This window comes from Pseudorca crassidens, chromosome 4 (assembly GCF_039906515.1).
Source record: "Pseudorca crassidens isolate mPseCra1 chromosome 4, mPseCra1.hap1, whole genome shotgun sequence".
NCBI classification, from domain to species: Eukaryota; Metazoa; Chordata; class Mammalia; order Artiodactyla; family Delphinidae; genus Pseudorca; species Pseudorca crassidens.
In genome coordinates, this window is record NC_090299.1 from 127828732 (window position 1) to 127849691 (window position 20960).

The following is a 20960-nucleotide window of genomic DNA, read 5'->3' on the forward strand; positions in this document are numbered from 1 at the left end:
CCATCTCTCCTCTGGGGAAATGAAGATGATCTGCCAGTTAAGGGAATACTTCCTGATCTGGTCACTAAGTACACTTTGGGCCAGGCCCAGAGGGAGGCTCCCTAGCTGGGGGCTGTGGCCAACCTGGCCACACTGGTCCTACCTGCAGAGGAATACACCCCTGGCTCCCCTCTGGCGTGACCCCGTTCTTCCTGAAACAACCACAGGAGGGGTTGGCAGGGCTGGGGCTTGGGGAGCCCTTGCAACCAGTGCTGTCCTGAGGCTTCACCCTTGCCACACTGTCATCCTACAGAACACAGCTGCCCCGACAACAAAGAGGCAAGTGACACTCACAGCAGTAACAGCATGGGGACTAGCAGTGCTAACTGAGCACGTACTATGTGCTGGGCATGGTGCTAACTGAGCACGTATGTACTGGGCATGCTTCTTGTATTCAGGCACTTCAACCCAAAACCTCTGAGTACAGTTTTCTTTTTAGAAAGCGGGAACAGAATCACAGAGTCAACTTAATTTGCCCCAAACCGCACAGATAGCCAGACCTCACAGCAATTTTCTTGACCAAGAAAGTGGTGATAAACGCACTTTGGGAGTTAACAACAGTTTGGTGGCGACAGCAGGTTGGGTGCACCTCACGGTGAATGAGCAAAGTCTTCCTCAAGCGAGCAAAGAAATCAAGCCCCAGTGTGGTGGGTCATATTTTTACTGCCCCATGGATATATACCAATTAAGAACACGGCCAGGAAATCCTTCCCAGTGCTAACCTGAGCCCACTCACTGTAACTGCCCATGAGTTTGTATTTTCCCACGGAAATAGGAGAGTTTGCCCCAGGCCAAGTTTTTCTTCTACATCCCTAAGCAGCGGGCAGGGGCAGGAAGTGATAACTCAGAAACGCGGGGGACACGGGAGACGATGCCATCCCCACCCCCTGGTCAGGCTGGCCCTTGGCCTTAGGGCCGGCCATTGTCATGGGGCCCTGGTTTCTTCAGCAGCCCCAAAACCCTCCACTGGGCCTGCAATCCAGTATTTTAAATTATGCTGCACTGAGAGTGTCCTTACTTTTTTTAGGTAGAACGTGGATACTTTTCAATGGGCCTGTTCCCCTCTACACACCTGACCCCAAACTTGACACCTTACCTGGTCCAGGGGAGGTGAGTTCCAAACGCATAACCAGCGCTCTGGAATCATCTTACCTGGGGAAGAGGCGACGGACACATCCTTCCTGTGACAATCTTAGGGGAGAACTGTGACAGGCCGAGGAGCCTCCCATGGGGAAGACAGACATGCCGGGCCCCCAGAGCGGGCCCTGGGGCAGGGCTGGCTTCACAATCCTGAGGCCCCTAGAAATGAGCTCCACAGCCCAGGGACTCCAGGTCAGGGGACAGAGACGTTCCCCCTTCCCGGAGAGGTCGGTTTAGCCTGTGCCTGGGAGTCGGAGACTGACAAGACAAACAACAAAGCATCCATTGCAGGGGCATGGCTGAGGTTCCTCCAGGACCGGTCCGAATGCCTGACCCGCCGCCCTGCAGCCCGGCTTAGATCCAGATGGAGACGTGAGCGTCAAGGCCTGGAAAACATAGGGAGTGTGGGGTGGGGACAGGGCTGTACACTGAAGGTCATTGGGAGGGAGGGTCTCACACACAAAGCCCTGGGGGGCAGCGCCCCAGCCCCATCCTGGCCCGGGTTCCTGCAGGACACGCGGGAGAGGCCAGCTGAGGCAGTGGAGGGGGCCCGCCAGGATCTCACCTGTCAGAGAAGACCGCTGCCCCCAGAAACACGCCCCGCTCCGAAGCGGCAAGGCTCCTGGGTGACCCATCCTGCCTGTGAGTGCACACGTGCCAACACCAGGGGACAGTGCCTCCCCACCCACCGGCTGCCAGATCGTGAAATGTTACAGTGAGTGAATTCCACAGTCTCTTCCCCACGTGAGGACACAGATCCAATAGGAAATTATATTTTATTTCATGTACAGAGAGCTCAGGGCTGAAAGATGATGGTTGGGGAAACAGCACACAGGTGAGCAGCACGGAGGAGAAAGCCTGTTGTGAGTCCACCGGTGCCCTAAGTCCAGTGAGGGTGGGGTCCCCAGGGCAGCTGTCCATACAGCAAGGAGCCTCTGTCCGCTGCCCTCTGGGTTTAGACCAATGCACCGCCCGCCCGCGGCAGCCCCTCCACGACACCAGAGTTAAGGGCACGTCCTGCAAACGCAGTTCCCTTTCAGGTGTGCGGGGGGGCGGGGGGCGGTGTCCGGTGGTGTGGCCGCCAGTGGGGCAGGCGGGCCGGCAGAAGGCTGCCCTTCCTCTCGCTCTGCAGATGGGAAAATTAAAACTCACGAGTCCCAAGGCTTGAAAATGCAGTCCATCCTGTTAACCTGGACATCCTTCTCCCGCTGCACCTATCCACACAGCCCTATGCAGCTCTGTGCCGTGCGTCCCCTCTCCCCCCACGTCTAGCAGTATTAAACCACCCCCCCACCCCTGGAGTGCCAGTCCGTGATCTGTCATTGCCGTGTGTCCAGGTGGCCGTGGGTTCACCTGGGGGGAAGATGGTGCTCACACCCCACAGGCAGGTCCTCGGGGGCCAGGGTCTGCAGCGGGGCCCTCACGGGCCAGTTGCTACAGAAGCTTGACGTAATTCTGTGGAATCAGGCCCCTCTTGCCATTCAAAGTCCCTTCCAGCCAGCCAGGTTCTCTTGAGGTTTGCACTGAAAAGGAAGAGAAATCCTTTTTAAATGCTCCCGGGTACTTTCCACCTGGGAACTCACCGCACCGCTGTGGGTCTTAAAGGCTCAACCAACACCGAAACGGGGGCCATTCCTGGGATGTCTGGTTACAAATCTGCACAAGAGTTATTTATAGGTGCCCCCTGGTCACCCCAGCCTTCACCTGTCTTCACGCCACAGCCTCCTAACCGGTCCCCCAGCTTCCGGTCAGGTTCTTCCCAATCCACAGTGCACAAAGGAGCTCAATGAACCTTCCAGAACACACAGCTGGACACGGCACTGCCCTGCATAACATCCACTGTCTGTAGGAACAAACCCAAGCTTGCCCGGGCACCTGGGCCTGCCACCTCCCGAGCCACCAGTCACTCGCCCACAAGCACGTCATGCGGGTCACCCACAGTGAATCATCCAGAGAAAGCCCCGGCCGAGCCTCTAAACCTCTGTAGCTGCAGCGCCGGCCGAGCCTCTAAACCTCTGTAGCTGCAGCGCCGCCGTCTGCTGACATGCCTTTCCCGACTTCTTCACCGGGGAATTCTTCCTCGTCAGAGACCCCAGATGCCCTGTCCTCTGGGGAGTCTTCCTCGGCCATTCTCGGCACCTGCCAGGCCTCACCGGCATCATCTGGGCACCTGTCTGACTGCCACCTGGACGGGGAACTCCTGAGGGCAGGGCGAGACCTTCCACAGCTGGGCACAGTGCCCAGCACGTTCCACAAAGAGCCATGACGGACACACAGGACAGGGACCACAGGCTAGACAGCAAAGGGCACAGGGCCCAAACATTCATCACCAGGGTTTAGAAGCATCCAGTAACCCCCAGCTGCGGGCAGGCCCCGACTCAGGCCTCGGCCATGGCCAGGAGCAGATGTGGCAGCCGTGCATGTAGAAGAGAGGGGAGGTGCGGGCTGGATCAGCAGAGCAAGTCAGGAGCTGGCCCAGCAAGGCAGCCATGACCGCAGCCCATCAGAAGACGGCTGACTGTGTAGCTGGAACCCAGCACACACGTCCACGTGCCCAATACACAAGCGCTTCACGGAACAGCACTTCCTCACTAGGTGTGATGCACTCTTTTCTATTATTTTTCAATGCCGATGGCAACTCAGCAAACGGGCTTCATAACCCACTCCTGTGTAGCAACCCACAGTCCAACCTCTGCATGGCTGGTCCTCTGCTTTCCTCCCCGTTTATGCCTGGACAACCCTCCTTGCCCTTCAGATACCAGCTGAGGTATCCCCTCCCTCCGAGACTACTCCCAGTGCTCCAGATCAGGACAGAGCCACCATATGTGCCCCCTACTCATTCCCCCCACACACACAGGACCCTCCCTCCTAGTCTAGACCGGGACGATTTGCTGAAAGGACGAATAAACAAATGAACCAGAGATGCGCCCTCCAGGTGACCTGGCGGCACCCCTTTCTTCGCACCCTTTTACCCCGACATCGTTCCTCACAGCAGGGTTTTTAAGGGCTCTCACTTAATCCCACGCTGGCAATGCCATCGGAGCACAGCCCCTGTTGGGGAAAAGGACTGGATTCTATGGGAAAGGCACCCAGGGGTCGTGCAACGCGGGGTGGGGGTCCGGGGGCCAAGTAGATCCTTTCCTCAAACACTCAGGGAGGTAGTGACCATGGGAGAGGAATGAGGACCGAATCCGCTCGTCCCCGCATGTTGGGATGCCACCTGGCCACCATCTCCCGTGGGGACAGGGCAGGTCGGTAGCTCCACGCCCCACACCAAGAGGCTGCTCACTGAAGACTCCCACGACACACGGCAAAGAGTACAGCACTCACTTGGCACACACTGGGGAGCACTAACCTTGTGCCAGCTACCGCCTACGCCAGAGACCCTGTCCTGCCACTCACGAGCTGCGCTGGCCCCGGGCAAGGCTCACATCCTTAAGAACCTGATGAGTATGTGATGACGGTCACACCAATACTGCCTGCTATCATCATCTTTTCTACTTGCGGTAAAATACATGTAACATATATATGGAGAAATGTAACCACCAGAACCATTTTTAAGTGTACAGTTCAGTGGCATTAAGTACATTCACAATGCTTTATAACCATCACCACTCTCCATTTCCAGAACTTCTTCATCTTCCCAAACTGAAATTCTGTCCCCATTAAACACTACCTCCCCCCTCCCCCTCCCCAAGCTCCTGGTAACCTTTATTCTATTTTCTGTCTTCATGAGCATATGCCTACTCCAGATATTTCATATCAGTGGAATCATACAATCTGTGTCCTTTGGTGACTGGGTCATCTCACTTAGCATAATGTCCTCCAGGTTCATCCATGTTGCAGCACGTGTCAGAATTCCATCCCTTTTATGGGTGAATACACTATTATACGTAGAGACCCCATTTTGTTTATCCATTCGTCTGTCGGCGGACATGTGGGCTGTTTCTACCTTTTGGCTATTGTGAATAATGCAGCTATGCACATGGGTGTACAAATCTGTTTGAGTCTCTGCTTTCAACTCTTTGGGCTACATATCCAGAAGAGGAATTACTGGACTACATGGTAATTCTATGATTAATTTCGAGGACCTGCCCCACTGTTTTCCACAGCAGCTGCACCATTTTACATTCCCACCGGCCATGCACTGGGGTACCAATTTCTTCACATCCTCACCAACACTCGTTATTTTCCATATCTTTGATAACGACCATCCTAACAGGTTGTAAGGTGGTATCTCACGGTGGTTTCTCCATGGCCTCCGGATTTACCATCCCATAACAAGGACACTGAGCCAGGGACAAGAATACTTTGTGAGAAGCTTTCTCCAGAACAGAATCTGGTCTCAGCTTGGGGTATTTTTTAGCATGATGTAAACAATATGAATGAGAAATATCTAAATCATCATTACACAACAGAGAGCAGGAACCCACACTCAACTCAAGAACTGCAGCCGACATGGACGCCTCCGTCCTGGGCTCATTCCTGTGTCCTGCCCTCCCCCCTCACACCCTCCCCCTGCTCCAAGGGGATCGGCAGCTTCCATGCTGTGTTTCTCACTGTCTTACCCCAGCGATGGTTCAAACACAGGTTCATCACGTACGTTTAGATCCCTAATAATATACTACTTATTTTGTTTGTTTGTGAGTTGAACCAGAATCATACACTATAGAAGCTTCTTGCACTTAATTTTTTTTACTTAAAATGAGTTTCTAAGAGTCCCTCATGTTAGGGATATATATAAGAACACAATTGTTAGGCTGTGGGGTCTATAAGAGGGTCAACTTTCTAAGATAATGATGGCAAGCTGTCTTCCAAGGATTGCTCTTTATATATCCGAGGACTTTAAAATGAATCACCAGCAGCTTTTAAAGATGAATCTGGGCCACACCTGCTCCCCAAACAATGGACAGATCCTGTCTCCAGATTAGAAATGAACAAAGTCTGGCAAACAAGGCAGCCAGCCTCCCTGCCCAGAGAGAGCCAGACCTTGGAAATCCTAATGCCGGGCAGCCCTGGGACGGATACCACTCGCTGCTTGGACTGGTGGGTCCGGCAGCTGCAGGGCAACCTATCGGGAAAGAGAGCAGAACTGACTGGTCACCAAAGTAACGTATTTCTGAGGTTCCCCAGGCCCAGAGAAAAGGGCCCTGGCCTCTGGCTGACACACGCACATCAGCTGCCCTGAGACCTTACACACGGCGCCCCCTGGAGGATATGGGAGGCACTGCCCCAGAACAACAGCTAAGCATTAGTGCGTCTACTATAGAAATGAATCTTCAGCTTAGAATTTAAACTCAAGTCCAGGCCCACACGGTAAGAGCGAAGAGCAAGGGACAGTTATGGGGCAAGGTGATTACTAAAGATCCCTTTCCCTTCCACACTCTGGGTCAGGATTTCCTACTGTTGTATATGTTCGCAACCACGTGACTACTGACAATGCGGCCCAGGGGCCACTCTGACCTGGATTTTGTCTACTCCAAAGGCCACTGAATGGCGTAAGCCAATTTCCTTTGTTGCCTGCACGAGGGACAAGAACGGCTGGCCGGGCAAGAGCAAGAGCATTTACGGTAGCTGGAAGACTCCAGATGGACACAGAAAAAACGTCTTAGGTATTTCAGCGATGCTACGTATCCCTGGTCTGCAGGAAGGACATGTTCCCAGCGACACTCCAGTGGCTGAGCTATAAACAGTGGCCGCCTGGAGCAACGGCAGCTGAGACCAGGGGAGCTGCTGCTCCGGCCCGGCCTGCGTCCGGCATCGGAAGGGAAGAGCCGCAGCCGTTCCAAGAAAGGCATCACTAGACGTGCTCCGAGCAAACACTTCTAACTAGTTATCAAGTCTCTGCTAAGAGATCAACTATGCACAGAAGATGAAGGTACAAACACCCAGAAAAGAATAAATCCTGCTTAAGGGTCTTCCATTTCCTGTGACCTTTAAGAACCACCCTAAGAAACAGTAAGTTTGGGGACGTGGGTTCCGATCGTGGTCCCCGTGCGTATCTTTGGCAACAGGAGTGGGATGCAGGGGCTGCAGGGCAAGGAGCTCACATCAGATGAGATGTGCACGTGCTCCTGTATGGGGAAGGTGTCAACACATCAACAAGCGTCTCTAGAGCAGCTGGCCTGGGGGAGGACCTGAGGACACCAGCGCCACAGAGCCCGGAATCTGAGTGGTATGTGCCTTGGCTCAAAACGAAGCCGGGTGCACGGTGTGCCAAGCGAGGCTCCAAGGTTGGCAACATCCTCCACAATGTCTGTGCTGCACACGTGACCCAAAATGCTGCCCTGACACATCACCACACGTGTGGACATCCTTGCGGATTAGGATGGAGAGGCTGATGCAGAGAGAACTTAAGGAACTTGTCCAGGGTCACAGAGAAAGTGGAAAAGCCAACTGACCTCAGGCAAAATAAGTGCAGAGTTGATAGCTACCTGCTATCAATCACTCTCCTGTTCCCGAAACACACTGAGATATGTGTGTGTATGCCTGTATGTGTGTGTATACATGCATATGAGTATATACAGAGAGACAGACAGACAGACAGACAGACACACACACACACACACACACACACCCCTACGCACACACTATTTTTCTCAGGAGGTCTCCTGCAAGTCACCGAGGGACTTTAAAAGTGCAGAACTTCAGTGTCCCGCGTCAGACATCTACCGGCCTTTCCCAATATCCAAGTTGGCAGAACCGGATTTGATTGGGGTCCTGACCCCCATTCCCATGTCTGAGTGCCCAGAGGAGAAGCCCCTGGACCCAGTGTGGTGCTGATTGATCTGAAGTCCTGGCTGGCAATGACTTTAAGGGGAGCACATGACCTCATTCTTGCTATTGAGACGTGAGAGCAGGTCACCTAGGAAGGATGTTCTGAAAGAGTTTTCTCATGCTTCAAAAAAGAACACAAGGATGAGGCAACCCCCTTCTGCTAGGGTTGAGTGTGGCCATGAGGCCTGGAACTGGGACAGCCATCCCACCCGCACTGGGGAAGCAGCCAGGGGCTCCTGTCCATAAGCAGAGATAGAAACACTGTGGTCTTGGGTGACATCTTTGAAAAGGTGATTAACCAGCCCCTGGAGCTCCCCACGTGCAGACTTCTTAGCGTGTGAGCGAATTCGCTTTCGTGACTGATTTAACCAGCTCTATCTGTTACTTGCAGCCAAAGGCATTCTAATAGATACACCTTCCACCAAGGTAAGTATCACATGAACAATACTGTGTTCTGAGGCCCCGAACAAATCCAATCAACCACACAGCGTCAAGATTCACCCTCATTTCCTAAACGGTGGGTTTCAGTGCTCTCCGCTTTCCCTTCTGCCATGTGGGTGCCCGTACATGCCAGGCCTGGAGGAGGGCAGCTAACTGACTCTCCTGCCAAAACTGCATGCATGTATGTTATGGTGACAGAAGACTGTTCTTGCTTCTACTCCAAGAGCAAAATTTCTCCACGAAGTATAATGCTGTCATATGTGGGGTGTTTTGTTGTTTGTTTTCTGACACTATCAGGAGTCTCTGGCTCTCCAGAGTACGTATCACACAGATATAGAAATCTACTCTAAATGAGGCAACTCGCTTTCTAAAAAACAATCATCAGCTCATGCCGCATTACTGACAATATAGCACCAGGCGTTGTGTTGATATACTCCGTATATTCCAAACATTCTGGCTAATCAACCATTCCATTCCAAGCATCAAAGGTTCTCGCTGCCTCTCCAGAACCCTTTTGGGCAGCTCTGCCCCCACACAACATCACTGTTTCCATAGCAACCAATGAATTTCATAATGAGGAGGACGGGGAAGGAAGAAATCAAGGGGGAGGGAAGAGATGTACACTGAACCATGGGAGGAATTTGTGCAATGTGAAGCCGGGCATAGCTCCTCAATGCTTGTGTGTGACTATTAAACATGCAAACAAAAATCTATACCCTGGTTTCAGTATGCAGAATCAGTACCCCTATCTAGAGATTCATGCACTATTCAAACAAGCGAAACTCATGTAAAGCAAAAGAATGGTAAGGGAATGATAAACCAAAATTGGTCGACAAAGCACTTGTCTGTAGCACAGAGCTGGTGAACCTGAAGCATTTAGGAGGCTAGGGTGGGGACGATGAGGGAGGAAAACAGAGGATGCAAATCACAAACATTTCTTGACTCCAAGTGGCACCGGCTTCTCTACATCAGGAGAAAGATATCCCAAACGAAGACCCTCAAGAGTTACAAGAGTTGGGGAATAACCAAGATTAAAGCGGAAGTGGGCACCCACAGCCCCCTGGCGTTCGGTTCCTGGGACCCAGGTGGGCAGGCTCTCGCCCGTCCAAAGCATCAAGGGACAGACTTCTACTCCTGACAAACCCACAGCCAGGGACCGCCTGCGTGCTCTGGGTGGTAGACCCTCTGCGCCGGCAGAAGACAGCCTCCCACAAAGCTCCCACTAACACTTACCATCCTCAAAAATCGCTCCTATTTCAAAAGACAATTCCGAGCTGTGTTCTGCTTCACACGGGTACACTGCCCGGGCCTTCCGACTGATGAGGCTGAAGAGGGAACATGCAAGGCACCAAGTGAAACATGAGAAACCTCACCTTTCCCCCACCCACATTGCCCAAATCTCATTTCTATGTCACCAGCACGGCAGCTCCTTCCAAAAAGGAAATCAGCGGGAAAGGGAACATCGGGCAAACCACAGCACTTGACTGTCAAGTAAATGACAGGTTTCAAACCCCAATCTTTCTTTAGGGAGCCTCTCCGAGAAGCTTTCCCTGAACCTCTTCACCTACTTTTCCTCTCCGCTCAGTGGGATGCCCTTCCCTCTCGCTCAGCGTTATTAGAACCACAGGGCATGTTTATTTCTGAAGCATTTTGGTTTATCCATTAAGGAAAAGCACCGGTGTCTTGAGACCGAAGGCGAGGCATTGAAGGGCAGAGGCACACGGGCAGTAAGAGGCTCCAGCCACGCACCTCGGACGCCCATCAGTCTACAGTGACGCTCTGCTTTCACGCCACCCTGGAAGGGGCTCATTGCTCTCAGCTGGGTCTCGCCCCCGAAAGGTACATCAGTCTTGGCTTCTCGACACTTGTCAAAACATCCTGTGTGTTCTTGTGGGAAAAGAACACACTGGGGAAGGATGGAAAGCAGGCTGTCAGCCAGATGCACGCCGAGGCAGAAGGAAGCAGCCCACCTCACCGGAGCAGGGGAAGCCACTGATGGGGAGAAGAGCCTCGGCCTGCTGTCCCGGAGGAAGGGCTTTGCTACAGGGTCAGCACCTCTGGCCTCTGCACCACTGGCCCATTAAAGAGCTGTGTTAACTACAGTTTCCAGTGCCTCATTTACCTTCCTTTAAAACAAACCGTGTGCTTTCTATTCACGTATAAAAAGTTCTTGCAAAACACGTGGTTTCATAAATGCACAACCAGCACCAGAAAGAGTAGGTTCAAGCAGGTCTCACGTAAGGCAAATCTCTAAGAATGTACTTGAACCTTTAAGTCTAAGGCAAGGTTGCAAATGTTGTCCACGAAGTCCAGGAGACCAGAAGCTTCTTCCATGTGGGGAGCACAAGAAGCTGCTCAGGTTGATCAAGCCCCTCTGTGTGCCGCCCTCACATTCTACATCACACTCCAAACCACATACCTTTCAGGTGGCTTGTCCGCTACGGTGGCAGGAAGAGAGAGGGGGAAAGACGACAGCTTGGGTGAAGGAGGTGTAGCGGCTGGGTTGCAGCTCGGTGTGGCTGGTGACTGAGGGTTAAGCCACTGGACGGTCGATGATCGGGCCTGGCCTGGGCTAAGTGTGGAAGTTTGAAGAACAGGATTAATAGTATAAAGGCCACGGAACACCAAATACATGACACCCCATCCCTCAATGGCTAGGGTGATAGTTCCTTTCTCTCTCCTGATGACTGAAACGGACAGAGTCCTCTCCACCTCCTCCCAGGTCTGTAGCCCCAAGAGCCACACCCCAAAACTAGAGATGCCTCATTGTACTTCTTCAGGTTTGTGGAGAAGATCTAGTCTTGTCCAACCTAGCACCATACTGGTGCACTAATTACAACACCAGAATCCAACGGCCAAAACTAGTTGCTTGGACTTTTGAGGTATTCACGTTTTCTGCTTATAAGGAAAGTCACAAGAATCTACAGTCAAGCCCATGACCTATAGCTCTAAATATTCAACAGTGGCCTTTTAATGTCTAAATTGGTACAGCCATTACGGAGAACAGTACGGAGATTCCTTAGAAAACTAAAAATAAAACTACCATATGACCCAGCAATCCCACGACTGGGCATATACCCAGAGAAAAACCATAATTCAAAAAGACACATGCACCCCAATGTTCACTGCAGCACTATTTACAACAGCCAGAACAGGGAAGCGACATAAATGCCCATCAACAGAGGAATGGATAAAGAAGATGTGGTACATATATACAATGGAATATTACCCAGCCATAAAAAGGAACAAAATTGGGTCATTTGTAGAGATGTGGATGGACCTAGAGACTGTCATACAGAGTGAAGTAAGTCAGAAAGAGAAAAACAAATATCATATATTAAGGCATATGTGTGGAATCTGAAAAAATTGGTATAGACGATCTTATTTACAAAGCAGAAATAGAGACACAGACATAGAGGAGAAAGGTATGGATACCAAGTGGGGATGGGATGAACCGGGAGACTGGGACTGACATATATACACCATTGATACTATGCATAAAATAGATAACTAATGAGAACCTACTGTTGTATAGAACAGGGAACTCAACTCAATGCTCTGTGGTGACCTAAATGAGAAGGAAATCCAAAAAAGAGGGGATATACGTATACATATAGCTGATTCACTTTGCTGTACAGTAGAAACTAACACAATATTGTAAAGCAACTACACTTCAATAAAAAAATAAAGCTCTTTCATCTGGTCATATACATGTGGCAACTCAGAACAGAATGCCACTGGGAATCAAGATTCCTGTAGAGTGGACCAAAGACTAGCCTTTAAGGGAGAAACCAATGAACAGTAAATCTTTGGTGACCTTAACATTCCCTAGTAGTTGCCAATTTTGAAAATAAGTTAATGTAAAAAGGTCAGTAGACAGACCCATGGAGGGGCTTCTAAACGTGGAGGGTTCGATAAATACATGTTGATCTGAATAAATTATTCTTCAATGATTTCAAAACTGGAGGCTTGTGACGATGATCTACGAAGCTTGCTTTCAAAGCACAGTGCTGAAAGCTTCTCGTTTTACTCAAGTACATTTTCAACACATATGTATTCAATGCTGCTATACCCCGATGCCCCTCACCTCAAATTCACCCTCTTTGGCTAAAACCAGTTTCTACAAGCAGCTTCCGTGTCCTTCCATATTACTGAGTGTTACCTTTGATTCTTCTTCTAAAGCAGAACTAACACCACATCCTGTCCATTTTTACTGCAAAAAGCTCCCAGGCTGTTCCTTTCTCTACGCTCTCGTCAAGAACAGGAGAGGATCCCAATCTCACTGCTCATGCCGGTGTCAGGGCGGAGCTCTCCTAGCCAAGGCCCTAGCCCCGGGCCTCCCATTCGGCCAGTTCCATCAGCCACGTTCAGCCACCTGGGTAAGACCCAGTCCACCCCGTGTGCCTCCCCAGGAACAGGTGTGCTCTCCCACCTGCCCTGGCAGCCTGGCGGCTCAGCCCACAGCTCTGCTCCCCTGACTTCCCCTCCTCCCCCCTCAGGCTCTTCCGCTCCTCTGCTGGCTCCAATCTGTCCCCTCCCCCCGGCTCAGCTCCAGCTGCCTCCCCCAGTTCTTCTCCTCTGGGCTAAGTCACAGACCTTCTCTGAAGGCCCGTCACACCAATAAACGGGAGGGCCGATCAGCATGAGTTGTTCTGTGTTGGTTTCAGACATTTCTCTCGCCTCTGGGTTGAGAGCAGGTGGGTTAACTCTTTGTGTGGATTCACAAAGCCGGGCAGAGGGCTTGGCACAGGAAGTCTTCAAGCCACATCTGAAGCAGCCAGTTCGCATGTGCTAACACTACAACTATTATACAGCAGGCCCGTGAAACATTGCATTACTGACTGGATAGATATTTAGCACACAGAAGGTTGCCTTTACTCTGATCAGAAAAGGGGGGGAAGGAGGAACATTTTAAAAACATTATTCTCTGAACAGCTTATTTACAATCCCCCTATCCAGCCATTCATTTGGAAGTCATAAAACCTACTTCATGCCAAGCGAAGACACCTAGAAATCTCAAGGTGATCTGTATCACCAACAGCAAAAGTCACTCCATTCTTCAGCAGAAAATGAAACTTTAACGAGTTCTTCTTACTAATCAGGAAGGGAGAGGATGGCGTGAGTGAAGCTCTGACAGAGAATTTAAGACCACAGTTAGCCAAACAACTGACATGTTATCTCCCAGCAATTACTCAAGGCGTTGGTGGGTGCTGGTGGTGGTGGAGGATGAGGTGGTTTACCCGACCCGAACCAACCCTTCCTGGTCATAAATAGTCAGGTGATGAAACGACGGCCATCTATCTGCTGAGCGGGAGGACAGCTGCGGGATGAAGAGAAGCTCACAGTGTGCGTATCTATAAGGCTCTTTAAAAGTAAAGGTCATAAATTGTACAGCTATGATCTGCTTCATCCTCACATCTTTCTTTTAAAAAGAAATGTTGGGCTTCCCTGGTGGTGCAGTGGTTGAGAGTCCGCCTGCCGATGCAGGGGACACGGGTTCGTGCCCCGGTCCGGGAAGATCCCACATGCCGCGGAGCGGCTGGGCCCGTGAGCCATGGCCGCTGAGCCTGCGCGTCCGGAGCCTGTGCTCCGCAACGGAAGAGGCCACAGCGGTGAGAGGCCCGCGTACCGCAAAAGAAAAATAAAATAAAATAAAAAGAAATGTTTTGTTTTGATTTTTTGTAAAGGGAAAATACTCCTCCTGGCAAGTGAAAGAATTGTTGGAATAGCAGGTTTAGAAGGTAAGGGCCTATCCTTAGCTCGGCTTTCTCCACCCTGTCCCAAAACAGGAACTCAGAGTCACCCATCCTTGTCCAGAGTCAAGCTCGCAACATGAACCTTTCTTGCTTCTTGGCTTGTTCTCTGTGATTTTTCTGTTTTCTGTCAACACACAGATGTGCTATGTGATCCCACACTCACTGGTTCACCAAGAGAGTCTTTTCAGGCTTCCCACTTAGACCTAAATTTCTGTATTTGAGTCCCTGGGTTTCCCCACAGTATCTCAGAAGCCTCCGCTCGGGACTTCTCTGTGGGCATGAACTTTGCAGACTGGACTATTCATGTTCGCCTCTAATATGGGGAGGAGGTATCCTAAGTCATGTAGAGAACTAAGTCCTGTGAAAGAGGAGACCTGCCCAGCCAAACAAAGTTCAGGAAATGGAGCCAAGGAGCCATGAGGATACAAGAAAATTTCCATGGGCTTCTTCGCTGGGAAGGAGTGGGGATGAGGTAGGAAGCGGTTAAACACACTCAAGACCTAGGACCTGAATTCTCGCCTCAGCCAGCAGAGGCCAGATGACGTTTCACAGGTGTCTCCAAAAGCAACCTGCCAACAATTTTTTTTTGGAAGGCAAGAAATTGTAAATATGAGTTTCTTTATATAAACCATCTCCTACTTTCCAGAATTTGGGTTTTATTTTGCTTTTTGGTAATAAGGATCAAAAAATACTTTTTAACTATTTAATTCTTTAAAAGATAATACTTATAATTTTCTCAAAAAGCAGTAAAGTATTCCTTTTAAAGGAGAATTTCTGGCATTGTCTTTCTCTTCTTTGACTTAAAACATTTTAGAGGAACCCTAGGCATTTGGGAAACGGCAGCCCAGAGCAAAGGTCTAGCAGTTTTTCTCAGCCTGGGCCTCCGGAGAGAAGGCGTCCTAAGGCATCCATGTACATAATGAATTAACCCCTCTCCTGCATGCCTAGAACCGTTCTAGCTACCCATGTGTTGGGAGACAATTCAATACGGGTCTCTGGTGTGTCTGCACTTCTAGTGAGCAAAGGATGGATTATCTTTTCAAGGATGCTTTTAGAGCACAGAGCCTTGGAAGATAAAGTTGTGTCTTCCTCTGGAGCGAAGAGCAGGCTTTACTGTCCGTCATAAAAGATGTGTTTTTCCTGAGCTCTGGGTTTCTCTCTTGCTAACACTCCACAGGCAGGTGTTATCTGGGCCATGGGGCATCACCCTGTGGCAACTGGGACTCGGATTAATACTCTGAGGACTGCTACAGCTGTGATTAGTACAGTCCTTGGACTCTGACCAGGAGCCCATGTCTTCTGCCAGCATCCTTGGAATCATGGCAGGCCAATGCGGGACCCTGCAGAGTCAAATTTCAGATGTCACAGTTCTTGACAGCATCCTTGGGAGCACTGAGGAAATACCCAGGTCATTTTTTGTATTCTGTGGTTCAGAGGAGAACCCTGGCTAAGAAAGTCTTCGGGTTAACGATCAAAACTGGTAGGTGATCTTAGAATTCAAAAGCCCATTGCCTTCAAGAACGCATGGAATATTTCAAGTGTGCTCTCCTACCACTTCCCAAATTTAAGCATTTAAAAAAAACAAACAAAGCTATTTAATTCCTTCTTCCTCCTGCCCCTTTAACTATGGATTTTTGATGCCCAAGACTGGCATGATCAGAAACCACTGATTTTATTGAATAAGGAGCTGCTGAGCAATGATAAAAAAAGCACCTAAAGCGCCATGTTTCCTGAAAGCCAAGCTGTGGTTTGCAAAAATGCAGGCAGAAGTCTACTCTTCCTGAAAAGCTCAGAAACCACATTTACCAAAACAGAAATAAATTACAGAGAAATATGAATCTCTTTCTCTGCTCTCTTCCCAATTTCACACACTAGACTGAAAGCATCATGACTTCTCTCTGTCTTCAGGGCAAAAGAGCCAACCTCCCTTTGAGGAGAAATGTTTCCTTCTCAAAGAAAAGGAAGAAATGGAAACAAGAGGGTTTCACTAAAAACACCGAGATTTCCTCCTGCTAGCTCAGAAACTCATCCTCGAAAACGTTCTGACATTGGAAGGCTACCTGGTATTCCTAAGGCAATGGGAAGTCTCCTGCCTGGGGGCGGGGCAGGTGGAGTGGAACACACATTTGTGAAGGTGACGAGCGAATTCTCTCCACTAACAACACTCTTGCCTTGGCAAAACAGGTCTGCACGTCAGGGAAAGACCGTGTAGCTTTCACGATGGGGAGGACTAAACCCTCAATAACATGAAATTATGACCATTTCTGTGTATGCGTACACTTTACAGAGTTCATTTTTCTGAAAATGTAACAAATCAGTGGTATATGCTGCTTGGGATTCAAACTGTGACCCGATCGTCTCCAATACCAGACTCCACGCGCCATGCATATTAAAAAAAACTTTTTGGCAGCAGAAAAGCACAAACATTTCAGAAATGGGGGAGGGGACTTAGGGCCTTAACTGTTAAAATTCGACAACAGCTGCACCAGTCACCAGAGAACGTCTGCCTCTAACAAACATTTCTTGCAAAGCATAGGCAGGTCAGGCTCTGGGCAGTGCTCGCAATACAAGTGCCTGATTCCAGGCTCTGGGAGTACAGAGCATAATTTAGCATTTGAGGGAGGATACACATCAGGAAAAGAAATGACTGCTTCTCTGAAATGATTAAATCCCCCAAATAGCAAGATATTTGACGATGGCTTTTATGATGTCGGCATCAAATCAGAAGTTTGCACCGGAAGGAAAGATTTTAAAACCTCATTTGCAAGGTCTCCGAGCAGAAGCCAACACATTAGTGAAATGATCTTTCATTCCAGGCTGGGAAACGACGTACAGCATAAGTCTAGAACAGCTGTCCTGGGCAAAAGTGTTTGAAAGTGTTAATAAAGACAGAAGGAAATATTGTCGATCTGTATATTATGAGAAATTTCTGTTCAAATTAATGCCACCGTTCTTCTTTACGTGCCAGAGAGGGGCAATTCCCCAGCCAGCACGCTGTTGGTCCCAAGCGAGCACAGTGAGGGACACAGCCGTGGGGAGAAGTATGCACCTGTGACAAGGGGCCAGAAGCTACAGCACTGGGCCGAGAGGACATCACTGATCATGAGGAGGGTTCGAACTGGACCCTGTTCGCTCATCACTCTTGGTCTGAGAACTACCTGTCAGGCCCCACGCCTGCCCTGGGGACACCCAGGGAACTATAACAGCTCTTTTCCATGAGCACCCAGTCAGGTGAGAAGAGAAGGACAAACTGATGATCATGACGCAGCGTGATGAGCGCCACACAACAGAGAGGGGGCCAGGGTCCCGCAGGAGAACAGAGGAGGGAGCAGCTACCACGTGGGCAGCCAGGGAGGCTTTCCGCCCGGAGCCCACGGCGCCACTGTCAGTATCATCACGTCCTCCCTACATCCTGGCACAGTCGGCGCTGCGCCAGGCACAACCGGCACGCGCTAATCCACTCATTCCCAGCTATGCTACCGCTCCACGCGACACGTGAGAAGCCGAGAGCAGAAAGGTGACGGTGACTTACTCCAGGTCAATGTCGGGTCAAAGCCCCGTTTTGACAAGACCGCACGGAGCTCACAGCCTCAAGTCCCTCCGAGCGAGCAGCTGGAGTGGGACACAAGGAGCTGAATGGAGACACAGGAGAGTCAGAGGCACTCACTGCGCAGGTCCACTGAGTCAGATGCTCACAGGCAGGGTGACTGAAGGATTTTAATCACACCGATTACAATTGCATGAGATGCCGCCACTCTACACAGACCCTGGGTTCCAAAGATAGCCCTGGCAGTGTGCCCATTTGCAGTTTCCTAATCTCCCTCAGCTTGTTCCTTTTTTTGTTTTTTAAAAAAAGGAGGCAGGGCTTCCCTGGTGGTGCAGTGGTTGAGAGTCCGCCTGCCGATGCAGGGGACACGGGTTCGTGCTCCAGTCTGGGAAGATCCCACATGCCGTGGAGAGGCTGGGCCCGTGAGCCATGGCCGCTGAGCCTGCACTCCGCTATGGGAGAGGCCACAACAGTGAGAGGCCCACGTACCGCAAAAAAAAAAAAAAAAAAAAAAAAAGAAGGCAGGAGGGGAATGGGGAGAGAGGGGAGGACACTTCTCACTCTCAGAGGCTGGGGCAGAGCTGGCATTATCAGCCTGGGCTGAGAGTCAGCCACAACTGAAACTTGGGAGAGTAACCATCTCCCTGGTCTCAGTTTCCTTAGCTAAAATGAAAGTAAGTGTTAACAGGCTGGGTGGCAGTAAGATGTAAATAAGATGACAGGTATAAAGCACCCAGCAGTGACTGGAGAACAGTGAGTACTCAACAGGTGAAGCCCTTCTTATGAGCATTAGGTATATTGCCTCTGCTTTCCAAGCTTACATCTTCACCAATGAATCATTTTCTTTACCAAAAGACAACAAACTCTGTCAAAGGGGAAAAACTATAAATATTAAGTAAATGTCACCATTGGGAGAAAAAAGTTGCTAAGTGCAGTATGATTGCATATGATCCAAGACTGAATCCTGGAACAAAAGGACATGAGTGAAACAATTAGTGAAACAGAAATAAAGTCTGTATGTAACAGTGTCGCACCAATGTGAATTTCCTGGTTTTAACCAAAGTACCATGGTTTGGTGTAAGATGTTAGTAGTAGAGCCGGGTGAAGGGTCTATGGGAACTCTCTAGACTATCTTTGTAAATTTTCTGTAAATCTAAAACTATTTCAAAATAATTTTTTTAACAACAGGTTGTAAAAAGAATAACCCCAAATAAATTTTTCAATCACTGAAGCACTAAAAAGCCTTTTGAAATTATGATCACACACTTGAAGGCATCCAAAAGCCATAAGGAAAACTTTTGGTTAGTTCAATGACATGAAAAGATTCCTAAGAGTTACATTTAAAAATCACTTGGACCACCCATCTAAAACATGGCAATTACCACAACTGTTGAAACTGGTTTTTAAGGAGCGTGGGCTTTCCCAAAAAGATCAGTTTTGTTTATAGATTAGATCGAGGTCAGCAAACTTTTTCTGCAAAAGGCCAGATGATAAATACTTCAGGGTCTGCAGGCTGTAGGTCTTGCAACTACTTAACCCTGCCATCATAGCAGCACGAAAGCAGTCACAGACACAACTGTAAATGACTGGGTGGCTGTGTTCCAATAAAACTTTATTTATTAAAAAAAAAAAACAGGCAGTGGTGGGCCACAGTTTGCTCACCCCTGGATGAGATGGATCAGATGTGAATCCATTTCGTAGTGGAGAGTTGGAAGAGGTGAAGATAATGATGGTAAACTCCCCTGGGCTCAGAAAACCCACTCGCCTTCCTCCGTCTTCACTGGCTTTGCGGCGTCGGGACTCCTGTGTGTACCAAAAGCCGATCTGCAAGCACCCAGGGCTTTCCTGCAGCAGGAGCTCTCCTGACTAATTGCTCAGGATCACCTCCCATGCAGGAGGCAGACAGCCAATAGATCGAGCCAGCACGTAAAAGCAAGAACTTGGTCCCCCTTGAGGAAAAGGAGGCAGGTGGGCAGGGAGAGGAGGAAAGGCACGGAAGGAAATCTCTCGAACACAGATAAGACAGAACCTTTTGAGGTTGCATACAACCACACTGAACACTCAGTCCCCACCCCCCAGGATGCTGGGTCTGCTGGGGGGTTTCCCTGGACAAGAAAGGACATCACTAGACCTAGTCAGCCCATATCTTATGAAGTTCACCCCCAGGCTGATCATTTTCTCGGGGTTTGCTATGAGAGAACTGAGAGTTACACCTCTGACTGATCTTTCACTCAAAGTGCTCCTTGAATTGCATTTCTCTTCCTTCCAGATCATCACTGTGGAATCAGGGACCAGGCCTGAACTTTAGCTTGCTAGCCAAACAGAAAAGGAGCTGCAGCTGCGTTTCAGACAATTATGGGGCTGTAGAGAGGTCTCAGCATTATGGTCCCGCAGGGCAACCGACGGGAATATATCCACAAGCTCAATTCGTATGTGGAAGACAGCCACCAGCCAACGTGAGGGTGGAACATATAAAACAGGGGCTCCCAAGCACAGCTCAAAAGGGGTACAGCACTACTCTGCTAAGAAAATCCTCTGGTTACTTACTAAGCTGTTTTACGGGTTACCTGTGGTGATAGGTGAGCTTCCCATACTGCTCAGAACAGTTTAGAGAGCTGGCTGGGTCCCACTGGGAATACTATGCCTTGGTCATGAGCTACCCAAGGGCCCTATTCTCCGAAGCTTCTACAGAGGAGCTTTCTACACAGCGAGGCAAGGACAGGAGCTGCGGGTTCTCCTGGTATAACTGCTGTAAATGCTGGAAACAATGCAACTTCAGGTCAACACTAAAGGCTTCTCCAGGACTAAAGAGCCTATTTTCCCTAAGCCATTTAGTGGGGAGATTACATAACTGATGAACCAGGAAGTTGGGTCAAGTTCAACTAAGAATATTAAATTAAGTTCTCGGAGGAAAGGAAAATGCAAGCCTAGGGCTCCCAGGGGAGCCGTGACTGGGTTTTATGACATGTGGTACCTTGAAACCTCACAACAATCAGGAGGGCTGGGTGCTGTTACTCCCCCTTTGCAGATAATCTTGCTAAGCCTTGGTTTGCTGACGTAATTTACATAAGGCCTCCAAGGTTTGAAGTGGCAGGAGAAGAATGCAAAGCCAGGCTTGTCTGACTCTAAAATCAGTGCTTTACCAGTCTACACCACGGTCTTCCAACTCACAGAAAGCTCACGAGGCCCCTGCCTGCATTTCAATATTGAGACCCAGCCAACCAGTCCACGCAGAGCAAATGATACATTACAATAGCAAA

The 20960-nt window shown here is 49.7% G+C and overlaps 1 protein-coding gene across 5 annotated transcripts in view; it reads right to left on the minus strand.

Moving 5' to 3' along the window:
• Window positions 1-1938: 1938 nt before the first annotated feature.
• ARHGAP10 (Rho GTPase activating protein 10) overlaps window positions 1939-20960 on the minus strand; it is a 325386-nt gene continuing 306364 nt past the window's right edge. For 4 of the 5 annotated variants that reach the window (XM_067736723.1, XM_067736722.1, XM_067736721.1 and 1 more), the window contains 3 exons: window positions 10817-10969; window positions 9631-9722; window positions 1939-2702 (listed from right to left, as the gene is read on the minus strand). In XM_067736723.1, the coding sequence (XP_067592824.1) occupies window positions 2614-2702; window positions 9631-9722; window positions 10817-10969 (334 nt within the window). In that variant the 3' untranslated portion in view covers window positions 1939-2613. The remainder of the gene's footprint in view (window positions 2703-9630; window positions 9723-10816; window positions 10970-20960) is intronic. The other variant, XR_010943139.1, reaches the window with a different exon arrangement.